General features: G+C 42.9%; 1 protein-coding gene across 12 annotated transcripts in view; it reads left to right on the forward strand.

The window, feature by feature from the left end:
- The window catches only part of TMCC1 (transmembrane and coiled-coil domain family 1), a 252,711-nt gene that overhangs the window by 192,567 nt on the left and 36,508 nt on the right, over positions 1–23,636 (forward strand). Inside the window, exon 1 of one of the 12 annotated variants that reach the window (XM_029601409.1) lies at positions 17,584–17,637. The exons of the other annotated variants lie outside the window; for them this stretch is intronic. Coding sequence (XP_029457269.1) covers positions 17,605–17,637 — 33 coding nt within the window. The 5' untranslated portion in view covers positions 17,584–17,604. Of the gene's footprint in view, positions 1–17,583; positions 17,638–23,636 lie in introns of those variants that run through there. 12 annotated transcript variants of the gene reach the window in all.

Consider the following 23,636-nt stretch of genomic DNA (forward strand, 5'->3'; position numbering starts at 1 on the left):
CGAACAAGGGGAAAAAATGCAAAACATGAGAAAATGACATATAACAGGGAGATGAAATCAGGATAACTTAGTAAGAAGATAACTTAAAGTTAGCACAGAAATTAAATCAGAACTTAACAAAATACAAATAGAATGCAGATAAAAACTGTACTGGAAACTGCAAAAAGCCAGCTCTGTTAGGAGTGCAACAGTGGAAAAATGGAAACATCATGCCTCATAAAAGAAACAATACAATCAAATATAAAATATCAATCATAACACTAAAAACATGCTAAATTTCAAAACAGCTGACTCACCACCTTTCTTTCCACTCAACCCCTTCTCTCCCCTTCCCTCACACCTCCTTCCCCTTTCTCCCCCACACTTCCTCCCTTTCCTTCATATCCTCACACCTCCTCCTTTACACTTCCCCTCCCATTTCCCTCTCTCTCCCAGTTCCACTCTCTTCTCCTCCTGCTCACTCATTCACTCCCTTCCTTGGGGAACAGAGCTATGTGAAAGGAGTGAAGAGGCTGAGTGAGAACTTCCCCTTCAGTCAGCTCAGCCACTCCTTCCCTCTAGGAAGGGAAGTGGGACCGACCTAGGAGATGGGTAAGTTCTCGCTTACCTCTTTCCTTCTCTTCTCAGTAAAAAGGGAGAGAAGAAGGTTGAGCTGATAGAGGAAAACGTTATCTCTTTCTCACCTTCCTCTTTTAATGCCTGGGCCTCACTGCTGCTTCCTAACAGCTGGGAGGAGGTGAGAATCCCACAGGCAGGCCATAAACACCGCTGCCTCCTTTCTTCTCTTCTGCCTGTAGGGGGTGGGAACCCCGCGGGCAGACCACAAACACCATCACAGCTTTCCTTCTCAGCGTGCAGTGATATTTATAGCAGGGGATTCGGTATTGCACCCTCAGTCCCCTCTTCCCCTCCATGTGCTACCTGCCCGCCTTTCCTGGTCTACATCAGTCTCGCTCCCTAAACCCACTCTCCCCTAGAGACAAAAGACACATGGAAACCCATATGGAGTTAGGCCTGTTGTAACATTTAATGGGTGTGGGCTTGGCTCTCAGAAAGCTGTGAATAAACAATTAAATATCAAAAGTTTCCCATGCCAAAAACAGCACTAACTGCCAGCACTCAAAATACAACCCTAATTACGAAAAGGCACCACTGCAAATATTACATCATGCTTTAAAACAACATACCTCCTATTTAGAAAACAGAACAAGCCAGGCTGCCTAAAATACCTGTAAAATAAAAAAATAAAAAAATACATGTTCCTAAAAAACTGTACAAAAACTGCATAAGACCCTTCTTTAGATGTCAGATCAGAGACATTCACATCTAAAGATGGATCCTATATGGTCTGAAAAACTCATGTACAGTAGTTTTGGATAATACATAATCAATAAAAGCTATCAAGCCTGTCAAGCATACAGTTTACCCTAAAAGACAAATCTGCCATATCAAAACACTGACTCTCAGAACGCACAGCAACAGCCCTACTCTGGAAAGAGCAGCACTGCAAATATTACATCATGCCTTAAAACCAATACACCACCTACTGAAAACAGAACAAGAAGGAATGCTATAGAGTTACACAAACTATATATAGCAAATCCCTCACCTTGATCACACATACAGAGCACAAACCCTTACCAAAGGCAAAATAAGAAACCAACAAACACCAAAAAAAGAAATATAATACATCAATCATAAAAATAAAACCATACTAATAAAAATAATAAATATTTAAAAATTGAGTAGAAAACACATTAAAACCTCAAATGTTATAAAATTTCCCAAAATAGATTTCAAAACAGCAGACATATCCAATAATAAAGCTGCTAATGATTTTAAAAACCTCCCGCTCTTCATACCTGGGATGTTTTATTTCCAGCCACTCTGAGTATGTTTGGGGTAGGGGAGGAGCTGTGAAAACATTATCCCCTCTCTCACACACACAGGCCCTCACACTTGCATCCAACACACAGGCTTTCCTCCACACAACCCACTGGCACTCACCCACCCATCCACACTGGCTGTCACACACACCCACATTCTAGCAATCACACATACACAGACATCCTCACACACGGGCTCTTACCCCCACCCACCTGCACACACAGACTCTCAACCCCCTGCCTGCCCCTCCACTCAGAGCCTTTCTCACACACATACACCAACACACACACAGGATCTCACGCACCCACCCACAGTCATATACACACACACGCACACCCAGATCCTCCCCCACCACACAGAGACACAGTCATGCATACACAGGGACACCGACACTCAGGCGCTGACCCAGCTACCCACCCATATACATGTACACTGGCTCCTACCCACCCCCCAAAGATCCTTTCACCCACACATACACAGAATCTCAAATGTAGTCACCCACACACAGGTAGTCACCCCCCTACACCCAGGTAGTTTCACATACACACCAACAAACAAGCTCTCACCCTCCCACCAATGCGCACACACACACACAAGCTCTCACACCACCCCAACACACACATAAGCAGTCACCCACCTGCGCCCGCACACACACGCATACATGTGCAGTCACCCACACACCACCCGTAGGGCCTAGGCCTTTTTTTTAGCCGCCAGTATCCCTGCCCTATCCGATCTTTGATTTTGGAGGCAGGGTGAGGCAGCAGTTGCGGTAGAGGTGTTTTAAAGGGCACATCTTGCTGTTCCAAAATTCTGCCGCCTGAGACAGTTGCCTCACCCTGCTCACTTTTATGGTCCGAGGTACCGATGCGCAGACATTGGGGATAAAGCAGAGGACTGCGTCTACAGCCAAGTCCCAAAGCAAAGCCTGTTCAAGGCTGCTCACCCCGTAAAATGTCAGTACTATACTACCCTTAACATAAGGCTTGGGTGTAACCTGCACGGAGCGGCAGTTACTACAATAAGAAACTTGCTGGGCAGACAGGATGGACAATTTGCTCTTTCCTCTGTTATTACTAAGTTACTAAATATTACTCCAGCCCTGGTTTTTGGTTTGTTTTTTTTTTGCAGACAGATGCTCATTTATTTAACAGCTTTAGCTTCAGTAGAATATAAGGCTTTTTTGGTAATCACGAGCTTTTTAACATTCACAATACGATTGTCTTTCAATAAAACAAAAGATCAGGCCTGGTGTTCTACTTCTGACCCCACTGCTACTGACCACCTAGCAGGGAAGATGGTTTAGCGAAATATATATTAACATACGTTGCACCTATCATACAAGCCCATTATAGTAAAGTCCGCGGGAGAGCAGACGCTCCGAGACGAGGGCCCGCTCTCCCAACGCGCGCCCAGGCCACTCTCCTGGGCTCGCGATTCTGTATTTAAATTAGGGCCTGTGCTAATAAGGAGGCGGCGGCTGTCAGCGGGTCTGACAGCAGACGCTTAATTTTACCGGCGTGGGTTGTCGAGCCCGCTGACAGCCACGGGTTCGGACCATGGACGCCGGCAAAATTAAGCGTCCATTTTCCAACCCGCGGGCAGATTTTTTTTTTTTTTTGGGGCCTCCGACTTATCGCCAAAAAAAAAAAAGCTGTTTTTTCTGCTTTTCTGTACACTTGCCCAGTGCCGTCTGAAATTAACTCCTGCAACTGCTCTGGCCCTTTTTAATATAAATTCGGGTAAGCAAGAGCACTAGTATTCATGGGGGCATGACCTTCTGAGCTCTGCGAGCCCAGCATGGTCTGTTTTGGTAAAGGATGCCTGTTGGTGCCAGGGCCTAACTTGAGAGTTTTGTGCCCATAGGCAGAGTTGAAGAGTGAGGGGTGGGAAACCCTGAAGATTGGCATGTGGGGGAATCCCTTACCCCCTACCTCCCCACAAAGTCCCAGGGTGCATAACAGTGCCCTTTTGAAGTGGATTGCTGAAGCAGGCTCCTCTTTGGCACAGTTGTATTCCTTTTTGGCCTCAGTATTTGGTGCCCTAAGCAATTGCCCTGTTGCCTGTGCCTAAATTTGCGCATGGTGGGTGCTTGTGCAGAGGGAAGGGATGCAGTGTGAAGAGGGCAGCGCCATGGTTGAATGTTTGCGTTGTGCTGCATCAGCACTCATTGTATGCTGAAAGGGCACACAAGGGGCTCTGCAAGAGAAGCATGCAGTTGGAAGTAAGAGAGAACCTCATGTACCAGCTGTCGTCATGCTGCCCTACCTTTTGTTCCCGGAACATGAGCTTTCTCTTGCCAGCACATCTGGGGGGGGGGGGGGGGGGGGGGAACGAAGGAGGGGGGTGTCTCTTTGAGTCTACACTGCATTTGGGAGCTTCAGAAGACTGGTAGATGTTTGCCTTTTTGGGTGTTTTTAGTCTTCCTTTCAGCTTTGTGTATTATGTAGAGCATGCTGAATGGGCACAGCTAGAAACCAAGTCCAGCTGGCACATCAGGATGTTCTGGTGATAGATCCGCAAGCTTGCTGGCCTTTATTTTGAATAAAGTCATTAAATTGTCTTATTAGTCAACCTGGATATGTAGAAATGAATGTCAGCAGACAAGTTAGAAGTTAGACCTTTTTGTTAGGTTAATCTAACACATTTGTGACTAGCTTTTCTGTTCACTGCTCCCTTTGAGACCAATGTAGTAAGGTGTGCTCAGCAGAGCATAGTTTTACCTGCACTTATATTTTTTGTGCCAAAACTTTACCACCAATGTGCATAAAACTATGAACTTTGGTCAGCACTCTCTCATGTAAATCCTAAGATAATGAAGGCATTAGCTGATATTCCCCTATGCAGAGAGATGCATAATGGGCTGAGCGCATGTGTTCTTAGCACTGGGTACTTAACCGCTAGACAGAGGTGGAATAAAGTTTCCAGGACTACTGTTAGTCTGTGGGAAGAAGCTGAAGTTCTGATGCTGGGACCTATAGTTCAAATTTATGCACAGAAAGTATACTTTATGCACACTGAGTATGTTTTCTGCAAATAAAATGATTTATGTGCACACAAATGTTTTCTGCTCTAAAAAACATGTTTTGTGCACACAAGTCATATTTTATCATAGAAAACAGTGTGCAGAAACCATGTTTTCTGCACATAAAACTGCAGCTCGCTCTGTTGGAATCACTAACACCCCAGATTGCTGCCTATAACTGTTTCAAAATACTGCAGCCCACCTGACAATGAATGCAAAGAAATTCAATCACATTGCACCAATCTTAAAAACTCTGCATTGACTCCTAACAGCTTATTGCACCAAATTCAGACTCCTAACCCATGCCTACAATGCATTCAAAGGTCTAGCAGGATCTACCTCAACAGCTCTCTAATCCATACACAGCCACTCGCTTCCTACTTCCTTCGGCACAAGCCTGCCTAGTAGTGCCATCCCACAAAACAATGCGCCACTTCAACACATGGAGGAGAAGCTTTGTAGGATCAGACCCAACTCGGTGGAACTTTCTACTACCCCACATTCGACTTTCCTCCATCTATTTTGTTTTTAAAGCAGCTTTTGATTGCAGTCAGTTTATTTGAGAAACTGTTTGGAGAATACCCCTCAGTGCCCTGCACAATACAAACCATGGTTTTCTAAAACAGTTGGGATAATCTACCTCACAAACGCCATATATTCTCTCTATAGTATATTTCCTATCCTTCTGTACAATACAAACATATAACCATAAGGATCTCATACTCTAATCCTTTCCCCCTGTTTGGGACCCTGAACAACTGGTTTTTAACCAAACTGCACTATATAGAGATATAGATATAGATATATATATAGATAGATATATCTATATATAGTGCAGTTTGGTTAAAAATAATCTGCAATATATATTGCAGATTTAAAGATTAAATAAAGATTAAATCTTTATTGACTTTTGAAACATCAAAACATCCAAGAATACTTGGTTAAAAAAAGTTTTCAGTCACAGCACCATAGAACTAACAGAAAAAAAATCTACAAAAAATAGAATTTTGACTGAAAAACTAAAACAGACCACATGGGGAGAGAAATCACATTCAAGAATTTAAGAAAATAGCCAAGTTTATACAATAGAATCATTGCTACCCTAAGAGCTGATACCATCACCATGGACATCCACCTTGTTTATCATCTTCTCTCTGCAGTTTGGCAGCTCATAGGCTGATGTGATAAAATGTGCTCAGCTGTGTGCACGTTATGAAAGGTTTTGACACATTTTTGTGCATACAACTTCTGATTTGACAAGGAGTTTTAGCATACATGAAATGTGCACACACATGTGAATAAAACTGTGTTCACAACTTAGTGCGCCTCCATGCAAATTGCAAGTTAATCAAGGCATTAGCAAAGGCTTAACTTGTATTTTCTTACGCTAGAAAGGTAACTCCTGGTCAGAAGTGGAATAAAGTTTCTGTGCTGATGTTACTTTATATTCTATTAAAAGCTCTGTTCCTCTGCTTTTAGAGGACTATAATCTCCATGCAGATGAACCTGATAAACCCTTGAAATTTAAGTTTTTTTCGGCCATGCAAGATTTGTGTCTCAAGCAATGTATTACATTGCCCACATATAACCTTGGTCATATTTTAGACATACTTTTTGTGTTTGAACATGTTCAGATCTTGGATAATTCTATTAACTTTTTTTTCCGTTTACTTGGACTGATCACTTTTTCTCAATTTAATTATTACATATTCTGCACCTGTTAAACTTTTTATTGGGAACTTAAATCTAGATTTTGATAAGCTCTCTGAAGCTAATTCTTTTCCTTCTGATTTTTCTTCAACATCTTCAGAACAGGTCCTTATCTGGAATCAGTATTAAGTCAGGATTGGATAAAATTGCACCCCCTTCAATCTCTTTTCAGCGTAAAGTGAATGATTATAAGGGCTTCCTTTTCTCCATTGAGATCTGGTCCTGATAATTGGATCAGGATTTGTCTAGCCTTCAAAAAGCTAATTGGTCTGTTCTGAATCTCCCAAGCTCTCAGGAAATAGATGCTGTACCTATCAGTAAACTTGTTGCTTTTGACAAAATTTCACCTGGTGCACTCTTTTTGTTACTTAAACAACTGAATCCTGTTTCTTCACCTTCAGATCCCATGCCATGTGAAGTCCTGATTTAGGACTTGTGCCATTTATTTCTGATATTGTCAAGACAAGTTTTAATATTTGTAATTTTCCAGTTCTTCTCAAATCAGTGCTTATGCATCCTGTTAAAAATAATAAAAAAATCACCTGAATCCTGAGGTTTCTGATAACTATCACCCTGTTTCCAATCTTCCTACTCTTGCTAAGGTTATTGAGGAAGTAGTTTAATTTCTCAATTATTAACATTTCTCTCCAAAACTATGGCTCTTCATCCCAAGTAGTCTGGCTACAAGAAAGGTCATGATGCAGAAACAGCTCTTCCTTCCTTAATGAGCTTGGTCTTTGTTTGGATAGAGATGATACAGCTCTTCTTCTTTGTGTGGACCTCAGTTCTGCCTTTGATACAGTGGATCATCAACTTTTACTTAATTGATTGCGGTATTAGAGGAAACTCTTTACAACGATCAAATCTTTTTTAGAACAATGCACTAGTAGCGTTAGCTGGAACTCTGAGCAGTATCTCTATCCCACTTCTTAGCAGTGTGCCTCAGTTCTGTTCTCTCTCCTGTACTTTTTAATTTATATGTTTCTCCTCTTGCTACTCATTCAAAGTCTTGGTTTCTCGTGGTACTTTTATGCTGATGACATTCAGATTCTTGCTAGTATTAAACTCCCATCCACTGACAATTTGTCAGATTTTAATAATTGTCTTTCGAAAGTTGCTGATTGGTTACATTACTCCAAGTTGAAACTAAATCCTTCAAAATATGAATCTATTTGTTTCACTTGCAATTTTTCTTCCATTTCCGATGATGGGAGGCTGTGCTATTCCAATTAAAAATAGTCACTATATTAGGCATTACTTTTGACAACCAGCTTAATTTCTCTCATATTTTCAAGGTTCTTAAGACTGTTTCCTTTTTCCTCAGATTTATACATAGACTTCAGCCATTTTTGGATAGCTCAGTTCTTAAAAACTCTTACCCCAATGCCTTTGTTCTTTCTAGGCTAGACCATTGCAATGCTTTATTACATGGTCTTTCTACAACTCTGGCATCTTTAACTAGTACAAAACACTGCTGCTAATCATTTTTTACAAATCCAAATTTGATCATGTAACTCCTTTATTTAATTGACATTGGCTTCCAGTATCTCTTCATATACTTTTTAAAACTGGATGCCTTCCTTTCAGGGCCCTGTGGTGGGTCACCCCATCCTGTCTTGCCTCTGATTTACCCTTACTTTCCTCCTCGCCATTTACGGTCCTCGCAACAAGAACTTCTAGTGCTACCTTCCGAAATATTCATTTGAAAAGTTCAAGAACAATCTACTTCTCTTATTTATCTCCTCATCTTTGGAATTCTCTTCCTCTTAATATTCATCTCAAGAAAGTTTGTAAAATTTAGAAAAGCACTTAAATCTCATCTGTTTCTACAAGCTTTTCCATATTTAACTGATAAATTAGCTTATACATGCTTATTTTATGCCTTAATTGAAATTTCTTGTACTTTGGTTATTTTTTTTTTTTATTAACAGTTTTTATTGGCAAATTGTATTTAACATCATTGGTACAAAACTTTTGTTGTAAAACATATAAAACATCAGTAAGAAAGCTATCTTGGTAACAAATGTGAGAAAAAGCTTTGGTTATTTTATTGTAATTTGTTCTATTTTATTTTTTAGATTGGTTTTCGGATTTTATTTTGTTTCGATATGTTTTAGTTATTAGTCATGTTTATTTTAATTGTACATCGCTTTGTTTTACATTTGTAATTGCAATTTTAAAAAGTGGTGCAGAGGTCCTGTATTTGTAATTTATGTGCATAAAATGTGATTTGTCATGTGATAGGTGAGATTTTAATGTGGATAGGTAACTGCTAAAGTATGAGAGAGTAGAACTAAATGGTCAGTTTTTCCAATGGAAGGAGGTAAATAGTGGCATGCCTCAGGGATCTATACTGGGAATGGTAGTGTTTAGCTTATTCATTAATGATCCGAAAGAGGGAGCAATGAGTGAGATCAAATTTGTAGATACAAAATATTTGAAGTAGTTAACACATGAAGACTGCAAAAGAACCTTGCCATACTAGAGAGCTGAGCATCTAAATGGCCGATGAAATTTAATGTCATCAAGTACAAAGTGATTCATATAGGGAAAAATAATCTTAACTATATGAGCATAAATGCCATACTGAGTCAGACCAAAGGTCCACCAAGTCCAGCATCCTGTCTTCTCAGACTGTGGCCAATCCAGGTAACAAGTACCTGGGAAGATCCTAAAGGACAGGTCCAATCCGTCTTGCTCGTAACTGGGATAAGCAGTGGCTTCCCCAAATCTACATGGCTAATAGTGGTTTATAGACTTTTCCTCCAAGAGCTTGTCCAAATCCTTTTTGAACCCAGCTACTCTAACTGCTTTCACCACATTCTCTGGAAACAAAGTCCAAAGTTTAATTGTGAGCTGAGTGAAAAAATTCTTTCTCCTGATTTTGTTTTAAAAGTACTACCTATTAGCTTCATAGAGTGTACCCTAGTCCTAATATTATTGGAAAGGGTAAATAATAATTCCCTATTTTATCTGTTCTACCGCACTTTTGATTTTGTAGATCTTGTATCTCCTCCCTATCTCTCTAGGTTACAATACTAGATTCTGAATTAGGAGTCTTCACCCAGGAAAAGGTTCAGGCCTATGTTAAATTTAAGACCTTTTAGTTTTAAGTCATAAGGCTCCTAAATTCTTCAGCACTTTTTTGGAGAGCTATAGACTGTCTTGCACCCTCTATTCCTCCAGAAAAGTTTTTTAGATGTACACCTGGTTCGAATGACACACCTTAAAAAAAAAAAAATACAACCCAAAACAAAACCTCAGTGATCTTCTTCACTCAGGCCTTTGAATTACAGAGCTGAAAGTTGAGTGGTATAGGCTGGATTGATCTATTTTATATGGCACTCAGCTGTTGTTTTTTTTTCCATCCGCAGTGGCTCTTGAATGGCCTGGTTTTTTGTTTGTGTCTTGTTTTCATTCTGTTATGAATGTTTTTAATTGTTTACTGCATAGGCCATCAGAAATTTCAGATAATAAAAGTAAAATTGTGGACAATACATTGAAATCTTCAGTTAACTGTGTGGCAGCAGCTAAAACAGCCAACAATGTTAAAAATTATGTGGAAGGAAATGGAGAGCAAACCTGAGAATATACTAATTAGGGTTTCTATTAGGTATTTATACATTGTAAATTTAGCTTTATTTTCCAGCTAATATGGGGTTGCTTTGGGAATATGTAAAAAATAAACACAGATTTTTTTTTATTGGTGATTTTGCGGCATAGGTACTGTTGCCTGGTATCTTTTTCCTGTTGAATTAAATACATACATTAGTGTAGCTGAGGTATAATCAGCATGGATAAGGTGCAAAAACAGTGGAGAACCAAACCAGGCAAGGGGAGGGCTGAGAGAGTAGTAGGGGAAGTGTTTTTCTGATGTTTATCTGCATTGGGGATGTTTTATCTGTGTATATCAATTAAACTATAATATGTGCAGCCAGGACAAAGGCCCCTCTCCCTCGGCATCTCACAAGTAACACAACCATCGAATAATACACAGACACTGCAAATTGGGATTCAAAAAAGGTCGCAGCTTTATTAAACATACAATCATCAGAGCCAACAGAATCAACATAAATATCCCCCACCCACCCCCCCTCGGAGGGATCATCCGCCTCGCCCCAGCAAGATGATCCTTCCACAGGCCAGCAACTCAAGCAACCACCAGAGCTAAGGAAAACCACCACCTAGCAGATTCCTTGCTCTCAGCCCTGCCCCATAAGAACCATGGCTCTGGTAACTCCGCAAACCCCCCCCCCCCAAAGCTGCGACAGGTATAAAATGCCCCAAAACAGAAAAAAAGGGAGGGGGGACCAAGACGGCCGCCCAGAGGAAAGGGAGGGATGGCACACAGGTTACACCTCCTTTTATAACCCCTCTGAGTTCAAAATTATTGGTCCCAGGGTGCACCGGGACTGACCAACCAAGACACGACAGAGTCCTGTGAGGTCATTTCTGTGCACCTATTTGAACAAATTAACTCACTTCAAACCCCCTCCCTGTGCTCACTATCCGGCCCTGGGGAAGGAGCCAGCCTGGCGCCCACATTATCCCGGGCTTCCAAAGACTGTGCTCCTCCTGCTCTTCCAGAATCAGAAGACCTATTATTAATGCCTCTGTATAGATGAATGGTGCAACCACAAGTTGAGTACTGTGTGCAGTTTTGGTCACCAATCTCAAAAAAGATAAAGCAGAGCTAGAAAAGTTACAGAAATGAGTGACCAAAATGATAAAGGGGACAGAACTGCTGTCCTATGAGCAGAGACTAAACAGGTTAGGGGCACTTCAGCTTAGAGAAGAAATGACCGAAAGGGGATATAATAGAGGTTTAAAAGCCATGAATGGGGAGGGACAGGTAAACAGGAAATGGTTCAGATAGCACAAAGACTAGGTACAATCCATGAAACTAACCGCCAGCAGATTTAAAGCAAATTGGAGTGGAGTAAGTGTTTACTCGCTCAGCATGCAATCAGACTGTGGAATTTGTTGCTGGAGGATGTGGTCAAGGCAAATAGCATAGTGTGGTGGGTTTAAAAGGGGGGTGGTTTGATTAAATTCTGGAGGAAAAGTTTATAAACAATTATTAGTCAGGTGGATTTGGGGGGAAAGCCACTGCTTATTTCCAGTAGTGAGCAACAAGGAATTGGATCTACTCTTTGGCATCTGCTGTCACGTCCTAATTACCCGGATTAGCCACTGTTGGAGACAGGATGCTGGACTCAATGGACCCTTGTTCCTGCTCAGCATGGAACTTAAGTTAGTCCAATGAAAAGGTCTTGCCTTGTATAATTTTTTTATTTCTTGACCTTTATTCCTACCCAGTAACTGTAGGGAAATTGACGCCTTTGATGTATCATTTAAAATCTGAGGGTTTTAGTATTTTAATAGGGCACAGTGTCCTAACGATTGTAAACTTCTCTTTTGGTTTTGTGGTGGCAATGATTTCCCAGTGCTTTTCAGAGGAAGGTAAGGAATGATTGCTGTACTGCATCCACCCAGCTCAGGCAAGGATAGCCAGAATACCCTGGGGGAGATGGAGGATGTAACTGGCTAAAGCTACTCGCTTTCCTTGTTCTGTCTGTCCTGCAAGTAACGTGACCTGTAAAACCTGCTAGGAAAGCATCTTGATGCATTACACCAGGGGTGGCCAGCTCTGGTCCTAAAGGACTGGTTTTCAAGATAACCACAATTAATGTGCATGAGGTAGATTTGCATGCACTGCCTACTTTGTACGCATATCTATCTCATGCACGTTTGTTATGGATACCCTTTTGAGGACTAAAGCTGGCACCCCTGCGTTAAACTGTGACATACCAAGAGAAGCAGTTAAAGCTGACTCTGGAATAGTTTTCCCAACTCGCTGAGTAAATAAAACAAGAATTAGATTACCTAAGACTGTTGGGCACTGGAGCTCCCTGTCAGTGATATCACAGCCACTTATGAATATATCTCTTTCCCCCATCTAAGTCCTTCAGCCTTCGTATAGCGTGTTCATTCGTCATGTGAAAAAGGGCTGTCTGGATACCCAGGCATTCTGCACAAACGAAGATTCTACCTCCCAGTACCAGCAGCGTGACATGCTGCATCTCCAGGGCATCTCGCCTGGAGCTGCTGCTCTAGGATCTCTAGATATTTTGGTATATTTTTCATTACTCTGTTCTTTTTTTTTTTTTTAATTTTATTTTTTTAAGACTTCTTCAGAGTCCATTCACCTCTCCATTTTATATTCATACTTCACATATATCAGTGCTGTATTCATTGGGGTAACACCTGAACAGCGCTCTGGAGATCCACTTCTCAGCTGTGCCTGCTGTATTCCTGCTTTACATGTACCAGTATGATGCACTCCAGAGGTTCTAATAAGGATTAGCACAGCAGTGCCCTTATAGGTCAGGGAAAAGATTCTTTTTTTTTCCTTTGAACTGTGAGTTTTTAGGCAGGTCTAAGAGTGAGACTAGTACTTGCTCAAGATGCGCATCTGAAAAGTGCCCGAGGAGCTTGGAAACAGCTGGATTCTTCCAAATCTCTGCTCCTTGCCTTTACTGTTTCCACTTTGGCGTTTATTCTTAGGTCTCCCTTCTGTTTATCCTTAGCATATCCCGGACTTTCATGCTGATAGCTCCTGTTAGCTATAAATCTTTTATGTTGACCAGACTGCTTGTCCCAGGAGGACACTAAAGTTTGCTGCAGAGACCTCCCCCCAGAAACACTAATGATAAGACTATTGTTGCCCATCTAGAGCAGCAGTTCTCAGGGTGTCACTACACATCAGTGTGTCTCCATGCACACACAGGTGTCTCCACACTTCCCGGTCCCCTGTTGGCCCAGCTGCTTCCCCTGCTCCAGTGAAATGGGAACTCTTCCTCCTCCCGGGCTTAAAATGCTGATAACAGGAAAGCTGGAGTCAGCAGCACCAGCATGGTCTCTTCTTACCACCACCCCTCCGCGGCCCAGAAGAGGAAGTGGTGTGCAAGGGCTGCAGGTACTTCTAAGCTCAATCTTGTACAGAAGAAGAGATCATGCTAGGTAAAGTGTGTGCAGCATCGGCCCAAAGCAAAAAGAGGAGCGCCATTGGCCCCCGCGGCTGATGGGACTCCTTTCTCGAGGCTGCGAGTGCTGGAAGAGAGGAGGCAGGTGCTGCCGCTAGTTTTTCAGTGGGGAGAGAGACTGTGAGTGAGCGAGTAAATGTGTTTGAGATGGTGGGTGGGTGTGACAGCATGTATGTAAGTGAGTGATTGAGAGCCTGTTTGGATGAAAGAGCTTGTGTGTGATTGAGAGGCTGTGTGTAAGTGAGAGAGCATGTTGTATGTATGGTTAACAGTCTGTGTGTAAAGAGAAAGTGAGAGAGCACGTGTGTAATTGTGTGAGAGCCTATGTAAGTGAGAGAGGAAGCATGTGTGTGTGACTGAGAGGGAGGAGAAAGTTGCAGCAAACCCCCCCCCCCCCCCCCCCCCACTCCTATTTTACAACAATCTCAGGGCACCTGGAAATCGAACATTTCCAGGTATGGACTGCAGAGCATTTTTTTTTTTTATCCTCATTTTTTATTATTGAGTCTGTGCCAGCTGATTTGAAATATTTTATTGGTGTCTGGAAATTTTTTGTGAGTTAAATTATTGGATATTCAATTCATCAGCTGTTTTGAAATCTGTTCTTTTTATTACTATGCTTTTACTGCTACTGACTTGATATTTCTTGCTTTATTTTATGAGGACTAGTGATTTCTCTCTTTCCTTTGTTACACTGCATACAGAGACTCTGGCTTGTTGCGGTTTCCAGTTCAGTTTTTGTCTGCATGCTTCTAGTTATGCGTTTTGATCTCTCTATTCTTTGTTAGGTGAGTGTCAGCACATGTGATTCAGGTGAGGTTCTCTGCTGGCATGTAGTTTCTGTGTAGGGCTGTATAGCACTGGCTTGTTCCATTTTCCTAATAGGAGAAGTATTGGAGTTTTAAATCCTGGCATATTTTCAGTGTTGCCTTTTCTTAGGTAAGGTAGTTACTGTTTGAGTGCTGGAAGTTGGTGCTGTTCTATTATGGGAGGTTTATTATTTATATAATTTCTGTACAGAGTACTTTTTTATCTTTCTCTTGTCATTCTTAACAAAGTGATATGGGGCCCTTTTTTTATTTTTTTATTTTTTTTTATTTCCACTGTGCAAGGTGTTGCATATAGGGAAAAATAACCCTTGCTGAAGTTACATGATATTAGGCTCCATATTAGGAACTTACCGCCCAAGAAAGAGATGTAGGCATCCTAGTGGATAAATCTTTGAAATCATCGGCTCAGTGTGCTGTGGCAATAAAAAAAAAAAAATAAAGCAAACAATGTTAGGAATTATTAGGAAGGGAAGGATGTCATAATGCCTCTGTATCGCTCCATGGTGAGACCACACCTTGAATACTGGGTACAATTCTGGTAGCCACATCTCAAAAAAGATATAATTGCAAGGAGAAGGTACAGAGAAGGGCTACCAAAATGATAAGGGGAATGGAACAGCTCCCCTATGAGGAAAGGCTGAAGAGGTTAGGGCTGTTCAGCTTGGAGAAGAGACAGCTGAGGGGGGATATGATAGAGGTCTTTAAAATCATGAGAGGTCTAGAATGGGTAAATGTGAATCGGTTATTTACACTTTCAGATAATAGGACTAGGGGGCAGTTCATGAAGATAGCATGGGGCACATTTAAAACTAATTGGAGATAATTCTTTTTCACTCAACACAGAATTAAACTCAGGAATTTGTTGCCAGGGGATGAGGTTAGTGCAGTTATTGTAGCTGTGTTCAAAAAAGGTTTGGAATAAGTTCTTGGAGAAGTCCATTACCTGCTATTAATCAAGTTGACTTAGAAAATAGCCACTGCTATTACTAGCAACAGTAATGTGGGATAGACTTAGTTTTTGGGTTCTTGCCAGGTACTTGTAGCCTGAATTGGCCACTGTTGGAAACAGGATGCTGGGCTTGAAGGACCCTTGGTCTGACCCAGTATGGCAATTTCTTATGTTCTTATGTAATGAGCAGTGTGTTGGCACATGTGAGCATTGTCCATCAGGTGTGTCACGATGGGAAAAAGTTTGAGAACCATTGATCTAGAGAGTCAGAACAAACTGATTAATGCACATTGTTCACACACTACAGGAAGATTCATAGTCATCCTGGATTCACTCAGCCCATCAGCTCTCTCCTTCAATCAGTGCCCTTCTATTTTTGTTTTCAACTAGTCAGACAGGAAATGAGCACCTTTGCAAAGTTGCAGAGCTATGTCTGTCTGCCCAGTACCTTATAGTCTGTATACAAAAGCATTTGTAGTAGGAACGAGGCTTCATGGAATGTATGGTGAAGCAAATAACATAACGTCCCCTCTAAGGTGCTTTAGAGAGGATAAGACACATAGCACAATACCCAACTGAGAAGCTTTTTAAAGGGTAAAGTTTGTTGCAAAATGGAGTAGAGAAAACATTCTCTCACCAAGAATGTTTTCTCCAAATGCAGGACAGTTGGTCACTGTCGCCCACCCTGTGGCTGGAAGTATGCATATTTCTGAAGGACTATGCACGGAAGCCTCATTGCAATCCAGATTAAATGAATGGTAATACAAAAATGCAAATCATGACACGGCTCTTCCTAATTAAAACAAGATCAACCTGTCCTGATTGTCCTCTTGTATGTTTATAGGAGTGCTCATTAGCAAACAGTACACTGAAAAATGCTGAAAATGACAGGAGTCGGGTGGCACCTTATAGACTAACCAATTTATTGAAGCATGAGTTTTCGAGAACAATGTCCACTTCATCAGATGCATCTTAAGCTCATGCTTCAATAAATTGATTAGTCTATAAGGTGCCATCAGACTCCTGCCATTTTTTACTACACCAGACGATTATGGCTATCCCTCTGAAAAATGCTGGTGAATTTTGGTTCTAAAATAGCTGAATCAGGTTTTGGAATGTGACATGGGGCCTAGAAAGAACATCTGCTCTGAATAAGGAATCCTTTATTGATTCTTTGACCTTCCGACAGGGACTTGCAAGCTCATCTCTGCTGTACAGTGGCAATATTCTTCAGATAGCACAATGGCTTTGCTGTGAAGGGGCAAGATCATTGTGTGTGCCTGTTGGCCCTACAGGGACATGCAGTGTTTATTGTCGGGCCGATACAGTAAAAATCGCGGGCGAGCGCACAGGACATTCTCCTGTGTGCGCGATACATTAATTTATTTAAATTAGGGTCCGCGGCAAAAAGAGGCGCTAGGGACACTAGCGAGTCCCTAGTGCCTCTTTTTGGACAAGAGTGGCAGCTGTCAGCGGGTTTGACAGCAGACGCTCAATTTTGCCGGCGTCTGTTCTTGAGCCTGCTGACAGCCACGGGTTCGGAAACCGGACGCCGGCAAAATTGAGCATCCGGTTTTCAAGCCGCAGGCCCATTTTAAATTTTTTTTTATTTTTTACTTTTTTTTAACTTTTGGAGCCGCCGACTTAATATCGCCATGATATTAAGTTGAAGGGTGCACAGAAAAGTAGTTTTTACTGCTTTTCTGTGCACTTCCCCGGCACCGGCAGAAATTAACACCTACCTTTGGGTAGGCGCTAATTTCTTAAAGTAAAATGTGCGGCTTGGCTGCACATTTTACTTACTGTGTCGCACAGGAATACCTAATAGGGCCATCAACATGCACTTGCATGTTGCGGGCACTATTAGGTTCAGGGGGGGTTGGATGTGCGTTTTCAACACACTATTACCCCTTACTGAATAAGGGGTAAAGCTAGCACATCAAACGCGTGTCCAATCGCGGGTTAACAGTGCACTCCGCCAGAGCGCACTGTACTGTATTGGCCTGTGTGCTGGTAATCGATCTGTTCACCTCAAATGACAACAAAGATCAACGTTCTCCCAGTGCCTTTGTGCTAGACTGTAGTCCCTGTCTACTCTATGCATACCCACTGATTCCTCTCATTGCCAGAATCATTCAAAAGGACCTTTGGGACCAGATGAGGATAACTGATAGCAGCAGCCTGGCCATGGTAAGCATGGTATCCATATTTTGTATGTCTGTCAACTCCGTCTCTGGTTCCACTGGGAGCATCTCTGGCTCTCATCACACAGGAGGAAGGTAGGCTCTGCCATTCGAACCTGCCAGTGCTGGCCCTCACAGTACAGATGTTGAACATGTGCGTGACCGGGTATGCAAACTGTAGTTGCACAGAGTGACATACCCAGAGGTTGGGGGATGGTGGAAGAGAGGGAGAGAGGGAGAGGCCTGGCAGGGCTGCTGGGGAAGCTTCATTTTACCAAAAAGAGAGGCTGCTGGTGGATCCCATTCCACTGGTGGCTCAAGAATGGAAAAGGCAGCTGGCAGAGCCCATCGTGCCAATGCCTGAAGATTGGAAGAGGGCCTTGGGACAGCCAGTGGAACCCCTCCTATTGGCATCTGAGGACTGGAAGAGGCTGCCGGCATAGCCCATTTTCCTTGGCAGCTGAAGAACATTTCTTCTCTCTTCCCTATGTGTAGTAACACAGTAAATGATGGCAGATAAAAATGGTCTATCCAGTCTGACCAGGAAGGTGTTTAGGGTTGTAACTGCCACGTCATGCAGGTTACCCTCTGATAAGGCAGCCCTATCCAAGCTGTACAAGCAGGTGATCACCAGACGACCCCCCCCCTAGTCATTCCTTCTTGCGGTGCACAGAGGGCCTATCCAGGCCATAGAAGCACAAGAGCAGACAGCCCCTGCCTTGCCACCATAATGAGTGAAGTTGATCAAACTTTGTTGAAGTAATGTAAACAGCCAAGATAGCTAAACCATTCATTAACTGTAAAATATGCCCAGGTAGTTCCCTTGAATGCACCACTTGTAACTTCTGCACCATGCAGGTTACCCTCCTGCCTTCTGTTTAAGGGCCTGATTCACTAAGGCATTTTTCCCATTCTGTGTCTATGGGAAAATGCCTTGATGAATCAGGCCCTAAGTTTGTAACTGCTACTCTGTGCAGGTTATCCCAAAAGTTACCATAGATTACCCTGCTTCCTCATTTCCATCCTCTAGCCACTAGGGATCGTCTGTGTTTATGCCACTCCTTTTTAAATTCTGTTAACCTTTCTGATTGTCGCCCTCATTCTGGGAGGGAATTTCATGTCTGCCCTTCTGCGAAAAATATTTCCAGACATTGTTCCTGAGTCTATCCTCTTGGAGTTTCATATCATGACTCCTAGTTCTGCAGCTTCCTATCCATTGGGAAAGGTTTGGGGGTTTTTTTCCTGCACTATTAATACCTTTCATTAATATTAATATTATTTTCATTAATATACTTTCATTAATATACTTTCATTAATATTAATATTAATACCCTTTCTCCTTCTCGGCGACCGAAGACCCGTGCGACCGGCGCCGGAGCCCCGCCGGGGGAGGGTCAGGTCAGTGCTCGCGCCCCCACCCGGGAGGCCCCAACGCCAGCCACGCGCCGAGGCCCGAAATCGCCGCCCAAAGAAAAGAGTGAAAAAACCAACCGAGGGAACCGCGCCAAGGCCCGCCCACCTAAAGCCTCCAGCCTATCAGCGACAGCCCGGCTGGGCTTTAAACCTTCGCGCGGCAGGAGCCATCTCCCTTTCTCCTTCTCGGCGACCGAAGACCCGCGCGACCGGCGCCGGAGCCCCGCCGGGGGAGGGTCAGGTCAGTGCTCGCGCCCCCACCCGGGAGGCCCCAACGCCAGCCACGCGCCGAGGCCCGAAATCGCCGCCCAAAGAAAAGACAGTGAAAAAACCAACCGAGGGAACCGCGCCAAGGCCCGCCCACCTAAAGCCTCCAGCCTATCAGCGACAGCCCGGCTGGGCTTTAATTCCTTTGCCCTGCTAGGCGCTGCGCGCCGAAGGAGCGCGACAAAGGGGCCTGCCCCTTTGTCTCGCCCCTTCGTAGAGCCCCTAGGAGGCCCCGAGCCATACCCGCGGAATAACCAAAACCTTCAACAAAGGCAACAGCCAGCAAAGTTACAGATTTAACCGTTTCAGCCGTATGGAATAAAAGTCCGCCTCTCCAGCAAGCGTCCAGCATTCATCCAGCCTCTCCAGCAAGCGTCCAGCATTCATCCAGCCTCTCCAGCAAGCGTCCAGCATTCATCCAGCCTCTCCAGCAAGCGTCCAGCATTCATTCAGCCTCTCCAGCAAGCGCCAGCATTCATCCAGCCTCTCCAGCAAGCGTCCAGCATTCATCCAGCCTCTCCAGCAAGCGTCCAGCATTCATCCAGCCTCTCCAACAAACCACAAACATTCATACAACGTAGACCCCACAAATGGCCCCATTTTTCACAATTCCAATTCTCCAACATAATACTCCACCTAAAAGAATTTCTTTCCGACATGCCCAACAACACAACCTTAAATCTCTCTCTTCAATTTTAATCACTCCGTCCACACAACTTCTAGGCCTCACCCTTTTCTCTTTAAGCCTCTTCAATGCTCAATCCCTCACGAAAAAGTCTATAATATTGAATGACTACCTCATCGATGTGAAACCGGAGATATGTGCAATTACCGAAACATGGTTAAAACCATCAGACACAGCAATAATTAATCAACTACCTACAGAGGTGTACGACTTCTTCTCGCTACCTCGTCATAAAAAAAAGGGAGGAGGCATTCTCTTAGCAACTAAAAAGGACCTCAGATTCTCGCTACAGCAATCCAATTCCAACTCAAAACTTGAATTCGGCTTCTTCACCTCAGACAAGCTACAAATCCTTCTCGTATATGCCCCCCCAGGACTCTTGGAATCAGATGCCTCTCCACTGCCCTCATCAACTTTGACTCGCCAGCCATCATTCTAGGGGATTTCAACTTGCACGTTGATAACCCTACCCCCTCACCCAACTGTGAAACTCTACTCACAGCTCTCACAGCACTAGGCTTCACTCAATTAGTTAATAAACCTACCCACAAAGCCGGCCACACGTTAGACCTGATCTTCGTTAACACTGCAATCAAGCCCGTATCTATACCTAATTGCACAAAGGTCCCGTGGTCAGATCACTACCTAATAACTACTTCATTCTCTATAAAAGATACCAACCCCGCTTGCATTCCTTTGCCCTCCTTCAAATATAGGAAAACTTGCTCCCCAGAAGACCTTAATAATCACCTATCTCCACTACTCCACCATCTGGACCTTACAGATCCGAACACAGCACTTCAATCTTGGAACACAATCACCGAAACTATAGCCAACAAGCTATGCCCTCTTATCACAAAAAAACCACACCAGAATTCCTCCAAAAGACAGCCATGGTTCTCAGCAGAATTAAGAAAGCTCAAACTCCAACTAAGACAAAATGAGGCTAAATGGCGCAAAAACCCAGGAACCAACACCCTTTCAATCTACAAATCATCTCTGCATCAATACAAATCAAGCACCCTAAGATCCAAGAGAGACTACTACGCCTCGAAGATACACGACCTTGTTTTCGATGCCAAAGCCCTCTTCAGCTATGTAGCCAACCTCACACAAGTAAACCAACCAGAGATTACACATGACCAAGCTCAATCAAAAGCAGAAGAATTAGCTCTATTCTTCAACAACAAAATCAATACTCTCCTATCACAGCTCCCCACGAACCCCACTGTTCCACTAACAACTCCTCCACCCCCATTCAACTACACTCGGTTAGAAGAACTTGACACAACCTCATCCGCCGAGATCCAAGGAATACTAAGGAAAATGAAACCATCTTCTCATCCCTCGGATCACATCCCAGCCAAACTTCTACTAGCAATTCCAGAATCCATCTCCAAAACCCTGGCAGACATCATAAATTGCTCCCTCACACAAGGATTCTACCCGGACAACCTCAAACTTGCCTCACTCAGACCCCTTCTCAAAAAACCAAATCTCGACCCAAACGATCCTAACAATTTTAGACCGATAGCTAACCTCCCATTCATAGCCAAGATAATGGAAAAATTGGTAAACTCACGACTCTCAAACCACATTGAAGACAACAACCTTCTATTTCCATCACAATACGGATTCCGTAAAACCTTAAGCACGGAAGCCCTCCTCATCTCTATGACTGACCACATCATCCTAGGATTAGACAAAGGACAAGCCTTCCTTCTGATACTACTCGACCTCTCGTCTGCATTTGACACGGTCAATCACTCCCTTCTCGTCAACCAATTATCAGCCATAGGTATCTCAGGCACTGCCCTATCATGGTTCAGAACCTTCCTCAGCAACAGAGGTTATAAGGTTAAGATTCATAATAAAGAATCCTCCATACACCCCGCATCAGTAGGAGTCCCTCAGGGCTCATCCCTGTCTCCTACCTTATTTAACATTTATCTATTACCCTTATGTAAACTTCTTACTGACCTCAATCTCAAACATTTTCTCTACGCTGACGATATCCAGGTCCTGATCCCCATCGAAGAGTCGCTCGCAAAAACACTGTTGCACTGGGAAGCCTGCCTCCAAAATATCAAACAACTTCTTACAAGTCTCAACCTGATACTAAATTCATCAAAAACAGAACTTCTACTCATCACACCAGAAAACAGCTCCATCTCATACACCCATCCAACTGTACCAAACACCACACAAGTGAGAGATCTAGGAGTTCAAATTGACAATCACCTAAACCTGAAAGCTAACATCAACAAAACCACCAGAGACTGCTTTTATAAGCTCCAAGTGCTGAAAAGAATACGACCCCTCTTCCACACACATGATTTCAGAACAATCCTACAATCAATCATTTTCGCAAAGCTGGACTATTGTAACACCATCATGCTTGGTCTCCCTTCATCACACACCAAACCATTACAAATGGTCCAAAACGCCTCCGCCCGTATACTCACCAATACCAGGAGAAGAGAACACATAACACCTATCTTGATGGACCTCCATTGGCTGCCCATCCATTTCAGAATAATCTACAAGGCCATTCTCACCATTTTCAAAAACATCCATCAATTAGCCCCAATAGATCTTCATATCCCCCTCCGATTACACCATTCCACAAGACCGACAAGAGACGCTTACAAAGGATCACTTCAAGTACCTCCAGCCAAGACTACCAGACACATCACGCTCAGAGATCGGGCACTCTCCACAGCCGGTCCAACATTATGGAACTCTATTCCCCCGGATCTTAGAATGGAACCCAACATCTCAACATTCAAGAAAAGACTCAAGACGTGGCTGTTCACGCAGGCCTTTCCTAACTCCAATTCCATCTAACTTCCTTCTTTCAACACGCTCCGCTAGCATTAGCGTTAATAGCCACCTCTTACAATGTTATTTATACTTATATATAACTATCTGACTTTCATTTCCCTTCTCATTCCAAGTTATTGTTTTCCTTGTTATTTGTAACTGCTTTTCTGCACTATTGTTTAAATGGTAAAGTTTATTATAATTACACCCCTGTTTCTTGTGAACCAGCATGATGGGACCACCGTCTTGAATGTTGGTATATAAAAAAGTTAAATAAATAAATAAAAAATAAATAAATAAATTTAAGTCTGTATTTCATCCCTGACTCTCCTTCCTTCTTTTAGGGTATACATATTTAGGTCCTTCAGTCTCATTATCTATGGCTTTTGGTGCAGACCCTGCACCACTTTGTTTCTCTGGATTACATCTATCTGTATCCTTTTTGAGATACAACCCACAGCATAGAACACTGTATTGCAGGTAAGCCCTCACCAATGATCTGTACAAGGGCGTTATTACCTCCTTTTTTTCTGTTGGCAATGCTTCTCTGTGTAACCTAGCTGCCCTCTGGTCTTAGTCACCACCTTGTCACATAGTGTTGCTACTTTCAGATCATTAATCATTATCACCCTGAGGTGTCTACCCCAGTCTGTGCACATCAATCTCTCACTCTCCATCACGTACAAATATTTTGGATTTCTGCACCTCAAATGCATGACTCTAAACTTCTTCACGTGGAATGTTAACTGCCAGAATAGTAGACTACTCCTCAAGCTTTTTTTACACTTCTCATTTTCTGCAGGAGTATCCACTTTGTT

This window comes from Rhinatrema bivittatum, chromosome 4 (assembly GCF_901001135.1).
Source record: "Rhinatrema bivittatum chromosome 4, aRhiBiv1.1, whole genome shotgun sequence".
In the NCBI taxonomy this organism is placed as follows: Eukaryota; Metazoa; Chordata; class Amphibia; order Gymnophiona; family Rhinatrematidae; genus Rhinatrema; species Rhinatrema bivittatum.